We start from the raw sequence: 16,291 nt of genomic DNA, 5'->3' as shown, positions 1-16,291 counted from the left end.
TCTGCGACATGCGCTGCGGAAAGTGCTAAATATTGGACAAACTATGTGATGACACATTTCTAAATTACATAAAGCATATTTTTCTGCATCTTGTTAGAAAAAGTTTTCATATACCGAAATAGATACCAATACACCCAGGATAGAACAATATTGGTGCATAATACTGACTGACTGATTCATCAGACGGACTCTGGACAATTGTCTAGTCAACTAGATCATACCTCAAAGATTGCACCCACCCAAGTAAATGAGCTGAAAAAGTTATCAAAGTTAGCTTCTATATTAGCATTTCCACACTGCCCATATACTCCACATTGTTGGTGAAAATAAAACTTGAAAACATTTTTTCAAATATGTAAACTTTCAGGGTTAAAAAAAAATCACAAGAGTAAAAATTACCTTGTTTGTAGTTGGTGTCCTGCCTGTTTTTTTTTTGGTTTTAATAGCAGTGCGTCGAGAAAATTCTTTTTCGGCATCAATACCAGGAGTGTCTGATTGAGAAAAATGTAATTATTAGACTTCTTTTTGATGTTTATTAAACATTTACTAGAGCTGGGAGGACTGAGTTTGGCTGTGACTACTGACAGACGAGGTACAATAGTAAAGTCTGAGAGAAATGGTAATTGTTAGTTCTGGTCTTTTCACTAGATTTGGTGTCAATACCACAAATACAGAACATCACCAGCCTTAAGCTTTCATTACTTCCAGCACCGCTGTGATAAATCTGATGAAATGGACTGAAATGGGAGCCACAAGCAGCAAACACAAACCACAATGACTGCCTGTGTTGTTGTCAAGACAAACTGAAATCTCCCTCTGCATTGCTGCCTTTTCACAGTTAGCTTCAGGGTCATGACTTTACTCCACTACCCAGAGTTCTTTGCAAAGACTTGGCACCACGCGCCGTTGCAGTATGATGTGCGTAAGTTCTGACGTCGACACCATCACATCCCCGACTTTTACTGCCAAATCTGTCATCGCTGGGTAAGAAGGGATTTCTGAAGGAAACCCAAAAAATGTTTAGGGGAGATATTAAAGTGATAAAAGTCTGTTTCATGCTTTCATCCACCTGAGCTATGCTGGACCTTAGTGATCCCTCTGGATCTTCAGAACCGATCTATGGATCCAGTTTGTTTTCATTTCAGACTGAGCTAGTTTAATCTACCGTCAGTTACAGTAAAGAGGTGAATATAAAAGTTAACTTTGATTAGGAAAGATGAAGGGAAGTAGGATCTAATTCATCCTCAGCTCCTCAATTCTTTGCTGAAGTAATTTCATGTTCAAAAAGAGGATTTCGACCTCCTCCCTCGGTTTGTCCTCCCTAAATGACATGAGTAGGAGACGTGAAGAGAACATGCACTGAATTGAGGAAGGTGTTGCAGCGCAGTCATCACATGAAGGGGTGGGAGCTCCTCAGAGTTCAGTCGCACTGTGGGGGAATCGGGAGTCATTAACCAGTCATCTACCTCACAGCTTCTCCCTGTATTTACGTTGCAGTCTCTCCTCATCAGCAGTTGTTTTGCACACAGCAGCCTCTCTACCTTCCAGCGCCTATTTCCTCCTTTAACCATCATTGTTTTTCCATTAAGCACTGCTGAAAGAGCCAACAGGGAGAGAGGGAGAGAGAAAGGAAGTGGGTGAGAGAGAAATCAGTAACACAGCAGTGCCCTGACCTCCAGGCCTCTCTGGTCACACTGTGGGCGTTTATATACTCGAAAGTTTACTCTTCCCATGGAGACAAAATGAAAACAAACCGAGCGCTGACGAAGTGAGAAAGTAACATTCTGAAACCTTCTCAGTCTGCATGAGGTGTTTTTCTACTGTCTGACAGGCTCTTTGGAAAAACAGATAAGCACTGAACCTACTGCTTGACCGTCTGTCTGTCTGTACGTCTGTCTGTCTCTCAGTCTATCATATGAGCCAGAGTCATATATAGAGACCCCTCGTAGTTTGGCCAACTGCAGCACTGATCTCCATTCAGCTACCTGATCATCCACCTCTCATAATCACAGTTTGGGTTCCAGTCGGTGTTGCAGTGAAGCTTCTTCTCTGTTGATGTCATTTGGCCAAACTGTCTCTATGTAGGGCTCTGCCTGCCTCTGCCTGTCAGTATATCTGCATTGAACTGTCTCTGTTTCTTTTGAGCTCATGCTGCTTCTTTTCCTCTGTTTGGGCTTTGGGGGAAGGGTGCATGGACCAACTGCCATGGCAAAGGAATGTGTTTATGCACGCATACACCATACACTGCATAATGCACCTTGAAGTACACTCATAGAACTCACTCTGGTGTGTGTTTGTGTGAGAGGCAGAAAGACAGCGTAAGAGACAAAGATCTGATTCAGCATGACCCGGCTGCCTCTATGTGTGACAGGGCTGACGCCTGAGCTTCACTCTGGCCTTTGAACCAATCACCTTCTGTTTCTAGTAATCTAACCAATCACACTCTGTTCTAACCTGCTGATTCTCTGTGATGTCACTTTTCAGTTTTGCAAGATTTGTTTTTTTTTATATCTCGCAGCAACTTCATCATCCGCATTATCATCATTTCAATCACTCTGCTGTCTCTCACTGCTGCATGGCCGCAGTACACTTTGCACACGTGCATGTGTGTGTGTGCGTGTGTGAATGTGTGTGCGCACAGAGATGTTGACTGACTCACCGTCTGGCTGTCGATGTGTTTTCGAGTGTATGAACCGGCTCTCTTTAACAAACAGCACCCATGACTGACAGCTGTGCGATGCATGCAGACGTCCAGCTCCAAGCAGCACGATGTGGAGACGATTCAGCAGCTGGTTCCCACAGTTACACTGCTGCTGCTTGCATGTTTGTGTGTTTTCTATGTGTGTGCGTGTGTGGTCACTGCTATAGGTTCTTGCGAATTTTTCTTATTTTCTCTTACATTAAACTAACACACTCACCATTCCTGCTTCTTCTCCATTTGTGCCTAAGAACCACCCTCATCTGTGTGTGCATGCATGTGATCCAGTGTGCAGAGGTATGAGTGTTTTCCACCTGTCACCACCCGACACACACACACACATACACGCACAAACATGCCACGTGTGTGTGATGTAAAGCGTTTGCAGCTTCTGTGGTCTTTGTGATGTGATTTTGGCTACTGAATGCTCTGGTCTTGTGAGGTCTGATTGAGGTGTGAGAACTGACAAAAAAACAACAAAAAACATGTCATCAGCCAACTCATTTTGAAACACTGTTTTTTTCCCCCCACTTTTGTCTGTTGGAGATGCACAGGATCAGGTGGATGCTGAGTTGACACCGAATTAGTCAAGATGTTGGTGTTACCAAAGTTACAGTGATGTAATTACAAAGTCTGAGAAATGCCATCAGTATCTTCAAATGAGGTCTGAGCAAAATAAGCGAGGAAAAATTCAGTTTTCCTCCTGAGACAATAACACCGAGGAGACATGATTTATCTTGACAATTTAAAAAACAGCGTCTCAGCTTTGTTTAATTTTACTCATGCAAAAATGTCCTGTTTGCACAGAGTTTTATTATTTGTATATCCATTAATCCAAGTTGACTTGCCCTATTATAGCCAAATTTCAACCTTACACAACAAAGTGGTAAAAACTATCAGCTCAATTTATGCTTTTATTATCCTTATAATGAGGTGGACACTTTTTAAATATGCACTGCAGTTCAAAAGTTTGGGGTCACCCAGACAATTTCATGTTTTCCATGAAAACTCACACTTTCATTCATGTGCTAACATAATTGCACAAGGCTTTTCTAATCATCGATTAGCCTTTCAACACCATTAGCTAACACAATGTAGCATTAAAACACAGGAGTGATGGTTGCTGGAAATGTTCCTCTGTACCCCTATGGAGATATTCCATTAAAAATCAGCCGTCTCCATCTAGAATACTCATTTTACCACAATTACCATACAACAATGTCTGTACTGTATTTCTGATTCATTTAATGTTATCTTCATTGAAAAAACTGCTTTTCTTTCAAAAATAAGGACATCTCTAAGTGACTCCAAACTTTTGAACAGTAGTGTATATATTTCAGAATTTTGACATTTGCTTTCCAGCCTAGAGCATAAACACTGAAAGCACAAAGTCCACCATCAAATACATCATAGGACTGGGGTATACTTGAAAATAAGCATTTTCTAGAAGGGTTAAATTAATTCCACAATTCAACAATGCAGCCTTTTAACTTTAGGAATAAACAGTCCAACATGTAAACATCTGCAAAACCTCCACTTGTCATTTTTTGTACAAAAAATAGAAATGAGATATGATGGTTTAACGTCAAAGTTTGAGTGTAGGTTATTCCATTCATGCTGAGCTCCTGCTTCTGATTTTTGTGCTAAGCTATGCTAACTGTCTGCTGGCTGTTAGCTTGAACAGTAAACAAATCGTATGATAAGTGAAATCAGTAAAAACAGTAAGTAAAAGGTAATCTTTGGTGGTGATTAGCTGTCGCCTCATATTTCGCACACAGACATGAGAAGGTATTTTTTTAAAGCATCGATTTAGAGGTTTGAGTGCTGGTTGTTACTTTCAGGCTGAGCACCTGCTTCCTGTCTTTTTGCTAAGCTAGGCTAACTGTCTGCTGGCTGTAGTCTTGCAGTGAGCATGAAGATATGTTTGTCTAAGATTAATGTTGGGGCATTTATTTGACAGTAATGGTGAAGAGAGACAGTTAATGTAAGAAAATCAAACTTGTTTACTATGTGGCCATTTGGTACCCTAGAATGGTATTCATTTAGATTTTTTTTAGCACCTTAAAGTAGTATTTCAGCCATTTGAAGATATACCGTTCTTTGTTTTCATATCAAGGATCATTTGATGTTTGCTGGTTAGCTTGTTTGCATAAAGGCTAAAAGCAGGAGGGACAAAGCTAGCATGCCTCCACCTACAAAAACCTGAATGCATTTGTGGAAAATAGATATTTCATGTGGACAATGGTGTTGGACGATTTTAGGTGGCAAAACTGTGCTTTTAGTCTAGATGCTGATCACAGTTAACTGCCCGCTGGCTCTAGTTTTGTATTAAACCCACAGACATAAAAACTGCATCAACTTTCCGCTGTTAATGTAGTCTGACTCAGCAAATGTAGACTGTGGGTATTAGCCTGCATCTAACTCGGCAAAAAGAACATTTTGCACATATTTCTGTAACATGCTTGTTCTCCCAAAGGTTGTTGTACTTTGGCCCTACCCATTTTAGTTTAAGGTAGCCTGGAAGATTATTTTCAGCTTCCAGAATCAGATTATTTTAATCCAGAACAAGCTGAAAACCCAATTACAAGAGACTTTGACTAAACTGTGATAGTATCCACCTGGCCCTGAGTGTCTGCCTGTCAGTCTGTTTGTCTGGTGGAGGACACAAGTATGTCTGTCTCCGGGTTTCCCTTCTCTCTGCTTTTCCCTTTCCTGTTTCTGACTTTCTCCTCTCTCTTTTTTTGTGGTCTCTCCCTCGTCTTTCCTTTCTTTTCTTTAGATGCGAGTGGTGAAAGCATTCCGTAGTTCGCTGTATGAGGGCCGGGAGAAACCGGAATCCCGCAACTCCATCCACAACTTCATGGCCCACCCAGAGTTCCTCATCAACGACCTCATCCACAACATCCCGCTGATTGACGACACCGACGTGGACGACGAATCAGAGCTCAGCAGATACCAGCACCTGCACCCGGCCCTCCGCAAGCCACCACCCCCTCCCGCCCAGCCCCCGGCCCGCACCCGTCCCACCCGCCCCTACCGCCAGTACAGCCTCCCGGTGACCCCGTGCAACCGAAACAACAACAACAACAGCAGCAGCAGCAGCAGCAGCAGCATCGACTCAATGGTCACCCACGGCAACAAAAGCAACAACCGGAGCCCCTACCATCACCACCACCGCCACCAACAGCACCACCACCATAACCATCACGGCAGGGACCGGCCGGTGAAACCCTCCGCCCCTCACCTGGCCCATCTCTACTGTGTGGAGACCTCCTTATAACTGAGCTCTTTGTGGGTTTTGTGGGGGAGGAAGGGAGTCTTGGGGGAGGGGGAGGTAAAGGGTGAGAGTGAGAGAGGGCTGAGGACACACATGAACATTTTCATCCGATCTCCCCCGATGACGAGCTCACAGGAGGATGCGAAGGACGAGGGAGGCACCTGGAGGGAGTGGACAATGGCTGGAGACTTCTGCTCGCAGCTCCCTGAGAACATTGCAACTTTCCCTCCCTTTGCCCTTTGCTCCAGCCCTCTCAGTCTGACTCCCCCAATCCTCCCCTGACCCCCGACCCCCCTCACCCCGACTCCCCACCACCTTCCCCTGCACCCGACCCAGCGGTCTGTCGCCTTCCCCGAGGAGCACCACCCAGCCTCACCCAGCACCGCCGCCGCCCTCAACCCCAGCCTCACATACCCTCACCACACACTGCGTTTTTGCCCCGAGCGGCGGTCAGGATGGGGGAGGTATTGGGTTGGGGGGGGTGACAGACACATCGGAAAACCGGGAAAACATCCCTCAACGCTTCAGCAGAACAGGGCCACATGGCTATGGGGGCTGACTCACTCTGTTTCTATTGGTGTTCATCATTAGTGTTGTTGTCACTCACCAACCCGCCCAACATTTATCTGGCCACTTTAAAGTCACTGCTTTGCTCGCAATATGTCAACGAAAAAAAAGAAAAAAAACGCTTTGTTAAAGCTTTATACTAGACTTCAGTCCTTTCCATTTCTGATTTTATTTCTGGACATAATGGTGCTCATTCATTTCTTTCTTTTTACATTGTTCGATTTATTTCTTCTCTCTGAATTTTTTTTAGAGATTTTATTCTTTCACCCTTATCTCTCTCTTTCAGTGTGTGTATGTGTATTGTCTTGTCTCTTCTGAAGAAAAAACTAACAAAAATGTAACAAAAACAATTTGCAAAGAAAGAAGCTGTTCATTTAAACCTTATAGTAATAGAATGGCTGCAAAAAACAACTAAAGGATGGGGGAGGGGGGACACGTAAATATATATATATATATATATATATGTGTGTGTGTGTGTGTGTATATATATATATATATATACACACATACATACATGCATACATACATACACACATACATGCATAGGTAATTTGAATGTTTGGGAAGCAACGACACTGAACTTTTCATCACCCACCCAGTCCCTGAATAATGCCTCCCCATCCATCATGACCTGTTATCTGTTATCTGTTATCAGCTATGAGATTGTGAGATCTCATGTTAATTTGGATGTATACATTCTTTAGCCCCATACAGCACTAAACCTAATTTACAGCCTCCTGCCATGTCAACGAACTCATGAGTATGTGTGGGTAATATTGATGGCGAACCCAACGGTGACGTCCCCCTCCGTCCCTTCATTCTCTGTTTCCCACCATCTTCTCTCTTGCTGTTCCTCCTTTGCTCACGTTGTCTCGTCCCTTCTTGGTCTTTTGTCGTCGTCGTCGGGTGTGTGTACACGTGTGTTTGTGTGTGTGTTTCAGCTTTTTTTTCTTTTTGGAAAAAAAACGCTGAACGCTTGTGAAGCATTAACCCTTTAAAACGCCATCAAAACACGCAATGCACAGGCGATGGCCCTTTAAGACTAACGTGCACTCACTCCGAAAGCCGCTCCTGCTCACGTGCCATTGGGTGGTACTCCGTCATGTGACCGGCGCCCTCTCCACAGACAAAGAGATTGTTTCATTTGATCATTTGGATGTTGAATCCAGTCGTGCGTCAGAATTTTTAAAAAAATAACAAAAAATCTCTACCAATCAGGCTCGCGTCTAATGTCATTGTTCAGTTTTAGCTTTAGTCCACTCACATCTATCAGGTGCGAACAATGAAAGCTCATGTCTCACATCCTCATACATTCCACATCATCATGATATACAATTTGTTGATTGGGATATTTCAAAGAAGCAGTCTGACACTTAAGAAAATATTTATATTTGCTTTCCTGCTGAGTGTTGGATGACAAGATCAACTTTTACATCTGTGCTGAAAGTGAGGCTTGAATATGACAAAGCCTGGATACAGGAGGAAACAGTTAGCCTGACTCTAATGCACATCTTAGCACATTTAAAGCTCACTAATTGGCTGCTGGGAGACATTACACACATTACACACTTTGTGCTGCAGGAGGCTGTTTATTCAATTTTTTGTGGAGTTTCAGTGTTTTGTCATCAGAAATTATTGCTGGGAGGTGCTAAAAAAATGTGATTACAATAACATATATTTCTGCATATCCTCCCTGCTGGTTATCAATCATACTTTAGATAGTATGATCACGAACTAAGTATTAAATTTCATTCTGAGGCGTATAAATTGCAGACTGAGAAATACAAGCATTTGCCTGTGCAGATTCTCAGTCATCCGGCTCATGATAGCCCAAAGAGCTTCAGTGAAAAGCGACAGGACGCTTGAAGGTGTTTCACCTCTCATCCAAGAGGCAGAACTGAAGATGCCTCTTGGGTTTGAGGTGAAGCATCTTCAAGAACTAAAAAGAAAAGTTGCCTTCTGCTGAAGAAAATACAAGCATGTATTTGACTTCTTTTTCAGCACAGACTGGGCTGTTAGAATATGTCTGCTGCTGTACAACCAGAGTTCAAGCAAAAAGGAATTGCATTTTATCATGTTTTATTCATTTTTCAACACACAAAAAAAACTATTTTGGTGCATTTAGTTTCTTTAAACTTGAGGCGCAAAATTATAAGCTAACAAAGAAACATACCAACTTAATGCTTTTATAGTTGTTGAAAATTGGAGTAGTCTTACACACCAGATGTTTCTCTTGCGCTATCTACAGTTTACCATTTTCAAAGTCCGCTTCACTACAGGATACAATCACAACAACGTCCACACGGAAAATTTCAGTCACAAGATAATTGTGATTGGCTTAAAGAAATACAGAGAAGCCAACTTAATGGATTTTGGTTTTATAGAAGATTATGTGCCGTAAAATTTCTGGGCTGACGCTGTGAATGACGTTAAAAAGAAATAATCTGTGAGTGAACTTTAGTGGTGCTGCTTGAATGATTTGCTTTCCTTTTGCCCAAACTACGAAAGCTGTTCTCCATCTTTGACTCACAAGATAATTGTGATTAGTTTAAAGAAATATGAACAAGTAGAATGATAATGTTGTGCAGTCAGACCATTCTACACAGCGCTGTGTCATAAGTAGAAAATGTGCTGACCATGCGAGACTTTAATTGGAGAGACCTCAGGGTTAAACCAAAGAGAGGTGGTTATGTAAGAATGTTGATGGTTAATGAGATGCAGTCAGACCATTCTATACAGCGCTATGCTAGTAGTAGCAAAGAGTCTGGCTATATGAGACTGTAAAACAGAGGGTTAAGCCAAAGAAAGGTGGTTTTATAGACCATTATGTGATTTCCCTGCCGACCTTCTTGGATTAAACAAATGAGAAATAACCTGTTAGTGAGCTTCAGATGTGCTGCGAGAAGGATTTTGTTTCTTTAGGGCTAAGCTAGGCCAGCTGTTCCCCCCAGTTTCCCGTCATTTAATCAGAAGTTGATTGTGATTAGTTTTAGGAAATGCAAACAAGCAAGAATGTTTTTTTCCCCTATAACAGAATGATAATGAGGTGCAGTCAAACCATTCAACACAGCACTGTATCAGCAGTAGAGAATGGTCTGGCTATGCAAGACTTCAAAAGAGTTTAACCAAAGAGAGGAAACAACAAATTGTGGTTTTATAGAAGGCTATGTGCCATAAGAGTTTTGGGCGGACCCTCGTGGAAGAAACAAATGAGGACTAACCTGTTAATGAGCTTTAGAGGTGCTGCAGGTGTTTCTTTTGGGCTAAGCCAGGAGAGCTGTTTCATCTTTAAATCACAAGATGATTGTGATTGGTTTCCCCACTATAGTAGAATGATAATGTTGTGTAGACAGACCATTCTACACAGCACTGTGTCAGCAGTAAAGAATGGTCTGGCTATGTGAGACTGCAAATCAGATGGTTTAACCAAAGAGAGGTGGTTTTGCGGAAGATTGTGTGATTTCTGGGCTGAGAAATGACCTACTGTTGGGCTTTAGAGTTGCTGCTAGACGGATTTAGTTCGTTCCAGTCAATATCGAACTGGTATCAAGGAAGCCAATGAGCCTAGTTCCCAAAACATTGATCGAGTGGCACATTATGTTGTCCAATGTAAAGGCCAGTGACACGCTGCATGAACACACCCCAACAACAAAAGAAAATTAAATCAGAAGGCCTCCCATGTGACACCGGGTCCACCGTCACCTCCACCTCAACATTCCATGGAACATACATTCCAGACGTCACATTCCAGTGCGGATGTGAGAGTGCCCTCCTGTATCCCATGATGCACTAGGTGTGGGTGAACCGCTGACTTCATGTTGCCTCGGAGCGCAACACCGCAAAGCAATGCAAACTCCTCTGCCGCTTCCCTTTCCGTCGTCCCCCTTCCTGCTCCCCACCGCCCCCCTTTTCCCCGCCCTCGGTCGACTCCCACCAGCCAGAGGAAGGCAAGGGGCAGATAATATGCAACCAGACTGCCAAACACCTGAACCCGGCCGTGAGAGTAGAAACACAGCGAGAGAACATGTCTGTCCTGCTAGTTCTGTTTCAGGATACGCGCAGGGCTCTCTGGGAAAACACCTCCCTTACCTGTACAGAACTCTGTCTTCTTGAATGCTCATCATCATCGTCGTCACCCTCGACCCGGATGGCGACACTGTATTGGTCTGTCTGTTTTGAAGCATGCATTTGGTATCATTAATGTCACTCTTTATGTGTTGGTAAATCATTTAGGCTACTGTCACTTCTGTGTGCTATGATCTCTCCACATCTGCTTTCTCACACACACACAAACACACACAAAACACATCCTGTAACCTGTTTCTATTTCAGCACCTCTGAGCACGGCTACATCAGTGCTTTCTGCGGTATTAAAAGAAAAGAGAAAAAAAACAACTTGAAAAAACAAAACAAAAAAAAAACAGACACCAAACGACAAAGAGGGGTGGAGGAAAATCTGCAGTTGGTGTAAATTTGACTGTCCAGTTCCAGCCATCTCTGTCCATCGTCCAGCACATCATGATGTTGTGAGACAGTTTCACAGAAGGCAAAACACAATGTGAAAAAGAATATATTATTTATCAGAATTATAAAATTGTACAACTGCACCACTACTGTACAGATCGCCCAAATGTGCACATGTGCATCTTTGATTTTACAGGTACTATGTTCCTGTTACACCTTTTTTCTTTTCTTTTTTTAAATTTAGTTATTTTTTCTTTCTTTTAACTCCTTTTTGCTTTTTGTAAAGAGAGGAACAACAAAATGGAAGCGCTTGTATATTATGATTATGATTATTATGATTACTATTCTTATTATTTTCTCCACCGGTGCTCCCACTGATGGAAAAAAAGACAGTTGCACATTCTCCTGAGCATATTCTGAGGGCTGTGTTTTCTGTCCATTGAACAGCCCCTGAAGTGTGCAGAGGTGTGGAGATACTTCTAGTCTCTTAAGACCAGAGACACCACTCTGTAAATAGAGAACAGGAGATACAAAATGTACCTCATTATGATCTAAGGACTGGACAAAGTGGGGACCCAATGGAGGATGGAAGAACCGGAGGGCGACGCAGAGCTAGAGGCCGCAGAAGTGCAGCGCATCCATGCACTGTTTAGGCTGCTCTCTTAGATCTGCCCCGAGTATTTACTGCCATGTGACAAACGGGAAGGAATTAAGGTTTTACATTATTCATTATACATACTGTTGTAAATATTGTGTGTGGAAATGGTCCCCCTTCTTGCACAACGCAGTGCTGTTCTGCAGACAGAAAATGCAGCCTTAACTGTGCTGAAACGATAAAAAGACCAAAAAAAGAAAAAAAACCCATAAAGACTATTGAATATATTAAAGAGTTACCTGCCTGTTATTTAAGCGAATAAATATCTATATATGAGAAAGAACACACCTGTATACTGTAGACTAAATCTGTATGGAAATCTAAGAGAATTTAATGGGAATTAAGTCCAACACCTTTTGTCTGTATGAAAGAAAAAATACATCAAAGTATTCTACAATAATAACTTTGACAAAGTCTGTGTGGTCCCGTGTTGTTTGTTCGCACTGATGCAAGACTGCTGAAACGTGTAACCTCATCACTGGTACCCAAAATAACTATTTCAGGTCCACTTTTAGCAGCCTGAAGAATGCTTGGTGCTTGTGTAAACGTTGGTTTGTTCATTTATGAAGCTGCTGGACCAAATGTGTTCATTTACCCCCCTTTTTGCAGCAAACATAACAGGTGTAATTCCATTTAGGACTACCCTTTCTGTGTCATCTTGCGGGTAATTTTGGAAAGCATTTTGGAGAATTGCATTGTACTGAATGAATGTATTTTTTCCTGCATTATATGAATCTATTCTATGTAAGATGCCTTAATTTAAACTTGGCACCTATTTGTCATTCCATTCAGCCTGAATTATATATTCACCCTGATAGACACACATATGTATAATATAAACTGCCTGTCCAAAAAAAAGTCACCACCTGGATTTAACTAAGCAAATAGGTAGTAGCTTTCCATTGGACAATTACTGCAGTGATGAATACGTTTCAGCTGCAACAACTTATTTAACCCTAGCTGATGCAGTGAGGAGCTTCTCGTTAGTTAAACAACCAGAAAGAATGTTAATCTGTGTCAGAAGGGTCAGATTATTGGCCTGCATCAAACAAAGAAAACAACTAAGGAGATGAAACTACTGAAATCGGGTTCAGAACCGTCCAACGCATCATTAAAACCTGAAGGATAGTGGTGAACCATCATCTTACAGGAACAAATGTGGTCGGAACACACTCTTAGCTGATCAACAGCTGTTTAATAGTGAAAGTAAGAACATTTCTACATTGACAATGTGAAGGGAACTCAAAGGACTGGGACTAAACAGCTGTAGCTCTAAGAACTCTCAAAAGCCAAAGAGCTAAAGTGAATAATGCAAACTGATTAGTTTTTTTAATTTTTTTTTTTACTTCCGCACTGAAGTTGTGACTCTTGTAAATCGTCTCACCTCTAAAACTAAGCCCTTCTTTTCTTTTAGTATTTATTCAGCAGTTGTCTTGTAACTTCAATGAACACCTAAAGGTAAATGGTGCTCATCAATGAAAGCAAAGTCTGATCGTTCAGTAAATGCATCCCAAAATCCATAGAATTCATACTGGTTTCTAAGAAAGGTGTTGTGAACAGAAACTTGAAGCTGCTTCCAAACTTTTGTCCTGTAGTGTATAAATGTGTAAATATAAGTATGTGCATAATTAACAGAAAAAGAAATCTTCCTCTGTCAGTATTCTGGCTGCAGCCTCTACATGCTTTACAAACATGTAGTTACTGTTCATTATCTTTAGGTAAATGATATAACCTGTTCATATTCAGCATGTTGTGTGGTTCATCTGAGTGCTTAGGTGTCACTAGTCTCACCTGTATTTCAGCATTTATTTGTCCTCTTGCCATTTTCAAACCGTCTGTACCATATTTTGGGTTTCCAGAGCGGTACTCTCATTCTTAAATGTACTTTTGTAAAATGAGCAGCATCACTTCTTCTCCTTTCGGTCACTGCGGTAATGTTGGTGGCTGCAGACTCGCATCTGAATCCCAGCAGGTGAGATCTCTGTGAGGAATCTGTATCAACTTTATCCAGGAGTTTAAATGCTCACATTAACCACAGTGTTTAATGGAGACTGATACCAATGGTGCAGACTTTACTTTCACTACAGACACTTAAACTGGTCATTAGAGGGGAAAATGTGAGTCTGTCTTAACCAAGAGACCCTGCAGGTGGGCAAAACTAAGACCCTAAAACTGATTCGATCATATTTAACCCGGCACTTTCAGCAGCAGCGGATCAGGAACTTGCAGCTCTGATTCACATTTATCTGCAGCTACTGCACACCAGCGGTTTGTCACTTTAATATCCTTCTAAGTGTTAATATTTTTGTATAAAGTTGGCCAAGAAGTTTAAAACTAGAAAATGATGGAACTCTCCATCTGGAAAACCATTTCTACATCAGTGAATTTTTTTCTGACCCCTGAACAGCTGCTAGTTGCAGAAGTGTATGGACTTTAAAACCAGTACAGTCCACTTTTTCTAATATTCTAAAATTCTGCAGCTCCAAATTTAAAGTGGAGCTGCAACGAATAATCCACTAGTTGACAATAGTTAATTTCTGACCATCAATAAATTTGTTCATGTAGTGCTTCAGGAGAAAGGGTCTAAATTCTCCTAACATCTGAAATGTTATTTTCTGGTTTCCTTCCTTCTCTACAGCAGTTAACTAAGTATATTAAGGTCGTTGACACCATTTTCAGACATTTACAGAAGCCTTACAAGACCAAACAATTCAACCATTGATCAAGAAAATAACTGGATCATGAGACAGTGAAAATACTTGTTAATTCCCTAATTACATCATTACTCTGCCAAGGAACGCAGCGGAGTTATGTGACGATTGTCGTCGGTTTCTGTCTTTTTGTTAGCAACATTACTAAAAAATTAACAGATGTCAATTAAATTTTCAGGGATTGTGTGATTAGATTTTAGCAGTGATGCAGCTGATAGTCTGTATCGACAGATTTGTTAAAGATTTCTGTATCATTGCGAGGTAGCGTCACTGTAACCATGACAACAAGGGAACACTACATCAGCTGTCTGCTGACGATCATGATTGTGATCCTACTACAAATCCACTGCTGCAGACTTATCCGTCGGTAATAATACAAGGAACAACTGATTGTGGGGGTGTTCACATATTTAGGTCACACAATTTGGTATCCGTACATAACAATACAATAACATAACTTTATCCCCGAAGGGAAATTCAATGCGTACACATGCGTAACACATGCCTGTGCTCAGTGCAAGGTCATTTTGTTTGTGGGTACATCTATATTAAATGGTCACATTCCCTGTTGCCATGGTTTCTGATAATCAATAACTAATAAAATGCTACGTTTCTGGCATTGCCATATGGAGGTATGAGCAGCCTTGGAGTACTGCGCTCTCTGAATGCTTTTCTTGTTACAAATGTGGCCTGTGGATGAAAATACACATTGAACTTCAGTATTTAAAAAGTATGCTAAAGATGCTGCTAAAATTAAAACAAGCCACCAACTTACACAAGTCTTCTAAACACTGCGGCAGAAACGGGAAGTGTTTGTCAGTTTGGGACTTATAACTTATAATCGAGTCCAAGTGTTGCTTTTTAGGTATTCTTCTTGCTATGAACTTAAAAACTGGACTACCTGGTGTGTTCTGAAACACCAGAGGGAACAAAACCAAATTAAGCAACAAACCTCAGAAGATCTAAACCACAAGCCAGGTTCCAAAGTTTGTTTGCTCCTCCACATACCAGTTGTTCTAGTCTTAGGAACCTAAAGGAATACTGTTTCTTTCAGAATTCATGTTACTCAGAACACCATTTTCTGCCATCTTGACTACCAAGGAACATAAAGATATAAATCTAGTCAAGGATATACACTACCATTCAAAGGTCTGGGCCACCAAGACAATTTCATGTTTTCCATGAAAACTCACACTTTTATTCATGTGCTAACATAACTGCACAAGGGTTTTTTCTTTTTTTTTTTGCACAAGGGTTTTCTAATCATCAGTTAGCCTTTCAACACCATTAGCTAACACAATGTAGCATTAGAACACAGGAGTGATGGTTGCTGGAAATGTTCCTCTGTACCTCTATGGAGATATTCCATTAAAAATCAGCCGTTTCCAGCTAGAATAGTCATTTACCATATTAACAATTTTTCAATTCAATTCAATTTCTACACTGGACTCGTCATTCATTTAATGTTATCTTCATAGAAAAAACAGCTTTTCTTTCAAAAATAAGGACATTTCTAAGTGACCCTAAACTTTTGAACGGTAGTTTATACTGATGCAGTTTTTCTGACACAGGCAGCACTAATTGATTTCCTTGTTTCCTGCTACTGCTCCTCAGCAGTTTAGTGCCTCTAATGAACTTCACACCATCAAGCATGAACACTCAGTGAATGCTATGATTAGGTCTTAGCTAAAGGTTAAACAGGAAGTTTGAAGTTGAACATCTAAATGTTGTAATTCTGTTGTCTCTCTCTGAGGATCATACTGGAATTTTGAACTAGTTTTAGCCCACGTACTTCAGCAAATAGTTTTTCTCTAAATAATAAAAAACTCCTTGTTCTAAAACTAATCAACTCAAAACTTAAGTGTTTGTGACAAAAGCACAGATTTCCTTGAAAAGTCGTGAAAAAGAGTCTGAGTCAT

General features: G+C 41.2%; 1 protein-coding gene across 8 annotated transcripts in view; it reads left to right on the top strand.

Annotated features, from left to right (window-relative positions):
* Positions 1-12,077, top strand: part of atp2b3b (ATPase plasma membrane Ca2+ transporting 3b) — a 77,239-nt gene extending 65,162 nt beyond the window's left edge. For 3 of the 8 annotated variants that reach the window (XM_055013165.1, XM_035945909.2, XM_023265169.3), the window contains one exon: positions 5,478-12,077. In XM_055013165.1, coding sequence (XP_054869140.1) covers positions 5,478-5,978 — 501 coding nt within the window. In that variant the 3' untranslated portion in view covers positions 5,979-12,077. The remainder of the gene's footprint in view (positions 1-5,477) is intronic. The other 5 variants (XM_035945911.2, XM_035945914.2, XM_035945913.2 and 2 more) reach the window with 3 other exon arrangements.
* Positions 12,078-16,291: the final 4,214 nt, after the last annotated feature.

This window comes from Amphiprion ocellaris, chromosome 8 (assembly GCF_022539595.1).
Source record: "Amphiprion ocellaris isolate individual 3 ecotype Okinawa chromosome 8, ASM2253959v1, whole genome shotgun sequence".
Classification (NCBI taxonomy): Eukaryota; Metazoa; Chordata; class Actinopteri; family Pomacentridae; genus Amphiprion; species Amphiprion ocellaris.
The sequence above is the reverse complement of the archived record's forward strand: the minus strand, read 5'-3'. Positions and strand labels throughout refer to the sequence as shown.